The sequence below is a fragment of the Nanorana parkeri genome, unplaced genomic scaffold (genome assembly GCF_000935625.1).
Source record: "Nanorana parkeri isolate BGI_ZX_2015 unplaced genomic scaffold, ASM93562v1 scaffold133, whole genome shotgun sequence".
In the NCBI taxonomy this organism is placed as follows: Eukaryota; Metazoa; Chordata; class Amphibia; order Anura; family Dicroglossidae; genus Nanorana; species Nanorana parkeri.
In genome coordinates, this window is record NW_017306401.1 from 1,664,173 (window position 1) to 1,672,945 (window position 8,773).

General features: G+C 41.9%; 1 protein-coding gene across 2 annotated transcripts in view; it reads right to left on the bottom strand.

The window, feature by feature from the left end:
- The window catches only part of TBC1D22A (TBC1 domain family member 22A), a 436,851-nt gene that overhangs the window by 142,420 nt on the left and 285,658 nt on the right, over positions 1–8,773 (bottom strand). For both annotated transcript variants that reach the window (XM_018553897.1, XM_018553896.1), the window contains one exon: positions 7,369–7,496. In XM_018553897.1, coding sequence (XP_018409399.1) covers positions 7,369–7,496 — 128 coding nt within the window. The remainder of the gene's footprint in view (positions 1–7,368; positions 7,497–8,773) is intronic.

Here is an 8,773-nt window from a genome sequence, read left to right on the forward strand (position 1 = left end):
CAAACCCCAGGATAATTTTTTTCTAGTCTTAGAGCTGGAAAAATATTTGTGCTTGTACTTGTACCAAGTACGGTACTTGGTACCTGAACATCCCTAGTTTGGGGACAATTTTTAGTGTTTTAAAAAATATATTTTAAACATTTTTTTTAACTGATTCTTTTTTAAAATTGATTTTACATTTTCACATTTATTACAGGACACTGGTTCCCTGTCACGGTCTGCGACCGGGGCACACAAAATGACAAAAGGTAGCGTGCAAAAAATTGTGTCTGGGGTGAAAACACAGGAAGTAGGTGTCTGTGCGTTAACAGGGACGCACTAGAGGCGCAGGTTCTAAGAAGGGCCAGGTGTTCGACAGAGCCTATAATGGTGAGGATGTTTGGCTGCTGGACACCTTCCAGGTTGCGGCCCTCTAGCATGCCCACACAGACATAAAGGTTAGTTGCAGCACCGAGGTGCTGGATGCATCAGCAGACAGGGTTGAAGCATATACACAGCCACACAAGCAGGCACAGGTGCCAGGATTCACTTGAAGAAGCTGATGATCAATCCAATGCAGGACGTACAGGATCTCGCTGTGAGGAAGAGGGAATCCAGACTCACAGGAAACAAGGTAGGTGGTGGGCAACCGCAGGCATTACAGAGGCAAGAGATAAACAGAAAGTCCGACTGGGTGTAAAGACACGTTGCTCGAACGGCACAAAACAAGTGAGCTGGACTTTTAATGGAGAGGTTCAGAGTGGATTGGCAGGAAGCCAAGCAGCTCAGGCAGGAGGTAAAACCCGGCGCCGGATCATCACACAGGGAAGTGTGACATTCCCAAAGCACTATGAATTATTTAAAGAGACAGGACAACAAAAGTATATCCCTTTCAGATACTTCTCTCTGTCTAAAACTTCGGACTCAACTTTCTAAAAATAATGTTTACATTTTCACTTGCTCTGTGATGATTCATGTGGGGAGCGAAAGATGGCCCATGTAGTCCGATCGAATAGAAAAGCTACTGTAGCTGAAATTGCTGAAAAAGTAAATACTGGTTCAGATAGAAAGGTGTCTGTACACACAGTGCATCACAGTTTGTTTCATACGGGGCTACTTAGCTGCAGACTGGTCAGGGTGCCCATGTTGATCCGCCAAAAGCTCTTACAATGGGCATGTGAGCATCAAAACTGGACCACATTGAAAAAAAGGGGCCTAGTCTGATGAATCACAACTTCTTTGACATCATGTGAATGCACGGGTGCAGGTGTGATGCTTACCTGGGCAAGAGATGGTACCAGGATAAACTATCTTCTGCTGGGGAACCTTGGGTCCATACATGTGGATGTAACTTTGACACATACCCCCTACCTACACATTGTTTCTGACCAAGTATACCCCTTCATGAAAACAGTATTCCCTCATGGCAGTGTCCTCTTTCAGCAGGATAATGCACCCTGCCACACAGCAAAAATGGTTCAAGAATGGTTTGAATGAACACAAGTTTGAGGTATTAAAGAGGCTTTTGTTTCTCCCTGGAGATCCGATACCTTAATTACCCTTTTATACTGCTTGTCAACCAGATCCGTAACCAGACTAAACCATGTACAAAAAATAAACCAGCTATCAAGAAGAGCTAGTTAAAGAGACTAAACAGAGGACCGGGACAGGCAAAATGAATGCAAAAAGATTTTATTATACAAAGGATATAAATTAGGACATAGCCATCAAGATGCTAGCTATCATTAAAAACAATGAAGCATGACATTCAACAATAAACCTTATGATGTACAAGTGGGTTAGAGGTTATGCTCTTATTAACATAGACATGAATATCAGGACCATGAGAATTTTTTTTTGCAGGGATGCATAAAAGCACCTTACTTTCTCGTATCGCAATAACCCCTATATGTATTGAATCACACAGGATATGACTTGATACTTATAGCTGGATGGAAGAGACAAAAAACTCCATGTAGAAAATCCTTTAAATGGCGATTAGGGCTGAATTGCCGGTTTAATCACAACTGCCTTCATTAATTAATGGCCATACTGAAGGATGCTGAAATGGAATGTCTCTTGAGCAGTCAAGATCAAGGCTTAAAGTATCCGTGTGTTCATTTAACCCCTTTTCCGCTGTAGTGTGTCAAAGAGAGATGGTTAGAAGCAGATGGATACAATGTGGCATGTTTTGCCATCTGTTTCTTCCGGTCAGTGGCAACTATTTCCGCAACTATATGTGAGTCTTACATAGTTACATAGTATTTGAGGTTGAATAAAGACATTAGTCCATCAAGTCCAACCTATTAGGATCTCATTCTAGTAGTACCTGTACCCCTGTATATTACGGTCCACTCAACCCATTCCAGCATATGTGGCATGTGCTGGAAAAACAAGTCCAATCCATGGAGACTGCACCCCCGCAACTTACAGGACTAAAATTATCAGCTAGTGACGGATGGGTGCATTATACCACAGCATACTTTTAGATGTCAAGTGGAGTTCATGCTTTGATGGGTCAAGACTGTTTTTTGCAGCAAAAGGGGGCCCTATTCAATATTAGTTCGGTGGTCATAATGTCATAATGGCTGATCAGTGTACATTAGTGCATAGTATGACATGTAAAATAAAAAATTGTACATATGACACAAAAATAATAGGCAATGAAACCTGCAGTGCATTTCAAGTGATAGAGAAGTAGAATAATGCAGCAACCACACTGAATCAGATTAACCCCTTCGTGACTGACGACGTACAGTGTACGTCGCCAGCATCGGGGCTGTTTAAACAGACTCCCGGTGACTTTTGCCGCCGGGACTCTGTTTAAACTTGTAGAGCCGACTGTCGGCTTTACAACAGAAGCGATCCTGGCGACTTACCTGTCGCCAGATAAAAAAGGGCCTCAGTCATGAAGGGGTTAATCACACACAAATCTAAGCAGAATAAGTCCAAATAGTTTTAGTCAGCGTTAGTTTAAGAGCATCAGTCACTACTTTATAATTGAGCACATAATACATAAATCCCTTGGTAGTGAGAACAACTAAAAATTGTTGTATATGCGACGTACGCCCGGCCCAAACCCGCTGTACGTCAATCCCACATGACCATACACAAGTCTGAACCGAGCGTGAGCGTCACAAGGACGTGGCGATACGACTGTCAGCCTCACCCATCACAGAGATTTCCCAATCTCAGGCCAGCAGACAGAGCGATCGTCACCAGGGTTGGTTAACTCCGCAGTTAACCCTTTACCCACAAACTTCCACCATGTATTTTCTGGAATACAAACCGTGCCCAGCAAATGCTGCGACTATTTAAACACTTAATGCCTGTGATACCGCTGTCCTCTCAGACAGGAATATGACAGGATTCACTATACAGTAGCACTCTTCACAGAGGCAAGGATACTTTAAGTTTGTATTTAGAGCGTAGAGATAAGCTTAACGATTTTTAAGATCGTCCTTTAATAAAAGAAACGGTGCAGAAAATATACAGAAAAAGATTTAATAAAAGAGACAAAATATATATACAACAGCAAAATAAAAGGGAATAAAAGAAGAATACTTAACAGTGCTGGAATTGTGAGTTCTGACAGAGTACAGAGTTCAAGAAGCAAAGGGAAGTCTGCAGGGCTCTTCTTCAAGCAGGCTTCCAGCAGATAATGTCCAAAGATTAAATGGGAACTCTTCTGCGATGTTCAGACTTCTTGTTCGTCGATGATGTTTTAAACCAAGAGCCACTCTAGTTGCCAACACAGAATATTTTATAAGCCCCTTTTAGAGGGTGTCCTGGAGCCGGCCCCTAGGCAGGGCTGGGGCGGGAAAGCAGGCGGAGGATGAACCTTTAGTTTACCTATCCACACCCAATTCCAAATTAATAAAATGTAACTTGATTTTCCAACTCAGGTCTTATGACTTTAGAGAGAATGCAACGTCACCACCTAGCAGACCTGCTTGGTTATTTTAACTTGTCCAATCCTAATATATGGATGCATGGTGCCATGCCTTTACTTAATGACAGCCATAAAAAGGCTTACAAAGATATTTTGGAATTTCACTCGGACTGGGGCAATAAAAGATCACAGCCAGAGAGCATCTCTTCTGTGGAATGTGGAGGGGCCTGTCAAATTCTCAATGAAGACCTGCAGGTGCTCGGAACTGGTGCACAAGATAATTCTGAGTCTTAAATAAGACTCAGACACCCTTATCGTCACAGTCTAAACATTAAAAAAACAATAACGAAATAAGCGTTGCTTGCTGTAACCATTCATCTTTAAAAAGAAAATCGACCCAGTAGTTATTGCAAGCATCAGTCTGTAAATGATTCAATACACAAAAAAAGAACTTGGAAGGGGGCGAGTGCATGCAAAGCATTTGAGAGAATGGCCGCTTAAGCCCGGCGCTCCGCACCTCGATGGCAGCTATATACCCACCCTGGCAGCTTTTAAGAAGCGGGCGACCCTGCAAGTCCTGGAGACGCTTCGTCTTGCTCCCGCTTTCGTGATCGATGGCCGGCGGATCCTCCAAAAGGCGGAGTACTCATCACACGGAGCCACAAAACTTCAGGTGCTACTTCCAAGATGGCGCCTGTTTCTTTACCACGGGACCGCGATCTGAAAGGCTCTATGAACTTCAAGACACTGGAGATTTCTTCCCCCCGATAGACTGTCAGTGACCTTGGACTAAGAGATTGTTTAAGTAATCAGCACATAAGAATCCATTATTAACACTGGATAGGGACACTGATGCCAACAGCTGAAATAGGCTCGCTATCCTTAGCCATGACCAAAGAACCCCATATTTGGAATCACCTGATCCTCTGGCACAGGGAACATTTTCACTGTTGTCTTAAGAATCCTGTTTGAAGACTCTCAGCCTCCAATAAGTCTAATTTCACAATTTGACTTGATCCTGTCAACTTAAGACAATGGGAAGCCAATTAATAGGGTAGAGACTTGACCTGCCTCAAAAAAACACCAAGACCATGTAATACACCAGGCCCACCTGGTCCGGGGGTATGCCGATCTCAGCTTCAGATAAGGTGGGGACGCGTGGAGAGGATGGCGTTTGTAGGTTTAAGGTGAGTTTCATACAGTTAAAGCATTTGCATACAAGCTGTGATATGCGGTAAGAGTCTGTGCCGATTAATGATAAGTGTAGCTATTCAACAAACAATCTGGCAGTTCGAGGCAAATAGTAGGAACCACTGAAGGTTGAATCAGAACAATAGCCCTGTTTGATTATTGTATCTAACAGATGCAGTCAGTAACTCCAAATAGAAACAACTGGTGGTTGAAACAGTTCAATATATCACTCTTTAGACAAATGTAACTTAGTACTTGCTGTTAGTAAGATTTGGTCCCACGGTGCCACCCATAGGAGCTTGGAGGAGTCGCCTCCAATGTTCTTCCTTCACAAGGGGAAATATGCTGCTGAGGGAGTCCATGGTAAATGCTGCTAGCAAGCCAGTGGAGAGGTGAGGGAAGTGGCTGCTGAGAGCAGAGAGAAGGGGCACTCGTCCGGCCCAATAGTGTGGAGTTCGGTGTGGAGCCACTGGGGGTACTTGACTGGCGTCACACACACACTTGCACGAACGCCAGGCAAGTGAACTCGTCGGCTTGAGAGGAAGGGGGAGGAGTCGCCTGACATCTATTCTGGTGACGTCGCTGGGTCCCTGACGGAGCCGCAGAAAGCGCCGGAACCGGAGGACGGGTAAGTTCGTTACAGACCACTGCCTACTTGGAAGTTCTACAGATTTTCTCAAAAACTGTCCTCCATTGTGTTGGCATTACTTGTCTTCCTCCATTGGTGATCCCTTCAAATTTGATCAGCACCTAACTTAAGATGTTTCTGTGGATTGCCAGAGTATGACCGTGCTGAACTATCAACAGGATTTCGCTGCAAATAGTGGAATGCTTAAAAAAGCCTTGTTCACTCAAGAAGGCAGTGACTGGATGTAATATTTGGAAAATGACCTAGGATTGTGGCGAGGCCAAAGGGAAGATAAACAAACTGAGGAGTAAAAGTATACTGCTGTGAGAAGGTCAGGATGCAGGAGAAGGAAATATACTACTTATATGGTACTCTTTAGGCACCCTACACTTTCACTGATGGATGCCTCGTAAAGCTCAACTTCACCAGTTGGGTTTTATACCTCTTGGTGAATCTAATAGCAAGACTTTACTGCAGCAGTTGTGCGTCCTCATTACCTCCCAGATGGACAAAACAGAAATGTGTTCCTATCTTACAAATTGTTCATTCTATATAAGGGAAAATCAATTTTGGAAGAGTGACACAAATATAAATTGACTTTATAATGGCCATCACAAATAAACATATCTGTACATTTTGCTGGGGCTATATAATCACTGGTGACAAGAGTTTCTAATTTGTCAGCAGCCTACAAAACAAAAATGTCAGCTGTGGATGGAGGTGGCCTTTAAAGCTTTGAAAGCTCTCCTGTGGCATGTTATAACACTTATGAGTATACTAAGACTATTAGGCCTTGCAGTAAAGAAGTTTACAGTGGTTCACAATAGCGGAGAAGGGGCAAAATATGTCTCACCACTATCTATTCTCATATAGACACCTGCCATTCTAGGGCCAGCCTAAGGAGAAGATGCATTTAAAAAACATAACAAAAACAACAACAAAACTTTTAGGCCTTGGAAATATGCTTCATGGTGTAAAGATATTGGTATATTTCTTAAAAAAATCTTTGTACAAATGTCTGAAGAATTGCTTTAGTTTTCTAGCGAAAGTTAACATATTTCCTACACACTGTCCTACACAATGTCATCCTAGCATATTGACCATTCTTCCAGAAGCGCATTTGTGAGGTCAGGTACTGATGTTGGACAAGAAGGTCTGGCTCGCAGTCTCCGTTCGAATTCATCCCAAAGATGTTCTATCGTGTTGAGGTCAGGACTCTGTGCGGGCCAGTCAAGTTCCTCCACCACAAACACGCTCATCCATGTCTTTATAGACCTTGCTTTGTGCAATGGTGTGCAGTCATGTTGGAACAGGAAGGGGCCATCCCAAACTGTTTCCAAAAAGGCCACACGAAGTTTGGAGGTATGTAGCTATTGACATGATGTATATATATATACATCATGTCAATATACATAGTCAATAGCTACATACATATGTGTGTGTGTGTGTGTACCTCAAGGAGAGGTAATGGCTGTGATAGAAGCTGTGTTAAGACATCAAGATTTTATGATTTCTTTTTTTGTTTCTCATAAAAAAAATATCTGTATTGTTTTATGAAATTGCTATGTACTGTTTTCATGTCTGGTGAATGTGTAACAATTGAATAGAAAACTCTAGAGCAGGTGTTTGTACACCTGAAAAAAATAATAGCACCAGGTCACCCGCTGCTCGGACTCACCTGGTATGTATCCCACAGTCTAATGGTACACCGCAGGGGGACTTCTCTCATCAGAAGATTATTCATCCAGCGGAAAGCAAATTGCAGGTATTCAACCTCATACTGATGTAAGTGTCTATGTACTTGTTCTGAAAACAAGAAGAAAGCCACTTGTTACATCTCAAGATGCTTCACATTATTACACACTAATAATATAATGAATGAGAGCCTTCAAGCCAATCACAAACAATATTACTTGCATATGCTGTTATATACTTATACCTGCAGTACAAGCATTTCTTTTCAGCACTGAGTTTGTATAATTGAATTCAAGAGAGGCTCACATTAACTTGGAAACTGTTCAGGCCAACTGAAATTAAATAATATGCTGTAGCACCAGAAATAATATATATGTAATGCTAGGATCAACACAGCTATATGTAGAATCAAAGCTGCTATATGTAAAACAAATCATACAGTACAATGCTAAAGGTTGCATGAAAATAACAATGTCTTAAATAAACAGCATGCCATTCAAATTGGGTTGGTATTTAAAAACCACATCAAAAGAAAAATAATGGTTTTACATATCATAGCCAGTCGCTTGTTGCCATTTTCTAAGCTGTGCCAGAACAATGACTAGTAAAATTATTTTGCTTGCAATCCGAAGAAAAAATCCACTTTTCCTTATTTGTAATATGTAATACAGTATATGCTTTAGGAACGTCTCCTATTTTACATGACATTTGACATGTAATAAGAACTTCTACTACTCTACCTTTAATGATATTAACACAAAACTTCTGCAAAATCGTTGTTCGTATTGGGTAGAATGGGGACGTTTTATAGACAACAAGGAAGTGAAAGAAAATCCTCTTCTTGATTGTTGTCATGGTAACATTATTCTTTGTTAGGAGATTTCACACTTCTGGTTTGGTAACAAATGTCAATTTCAATGGAAAGGACATGACAATTTTCTGGAAACAGAAAAAGTAGCTTCATTCACCACCAGTTCTTGCCCTGAGTGAGCCAATAATATAATGCAAGTGTGTGGAAGGAGGAATCGCTCACTGGGCCAAGCTTCAGTGTCTTGCTAGTCAGCCCGCTGGCTCTCAAAATACCTGCATCCAATCAGTTTATTCAGGTATTTTGACAGCCAGTGGGGCTGACTAGCAAGATACTGAAGCTTGGCCCAGTGGGAGATTCCTCTAGCCACACAGTATAGCGTAGATGAAGGAATCGGTTACACTTTTTCCATCTGACTATATAAAATCTGCAGGTGTATGGCCCAGCTTTAGTGTTTTAGAAGGTTTATTCATCTGCAGGTGTATGGCCCAGCTTTAGTGTTTTAGAAGGTTTATTCATAAGGAATATCTGAGTGTTTCCCAGTCATTTCAATCCAAACACAAGCATGTAGGGTGGGGGG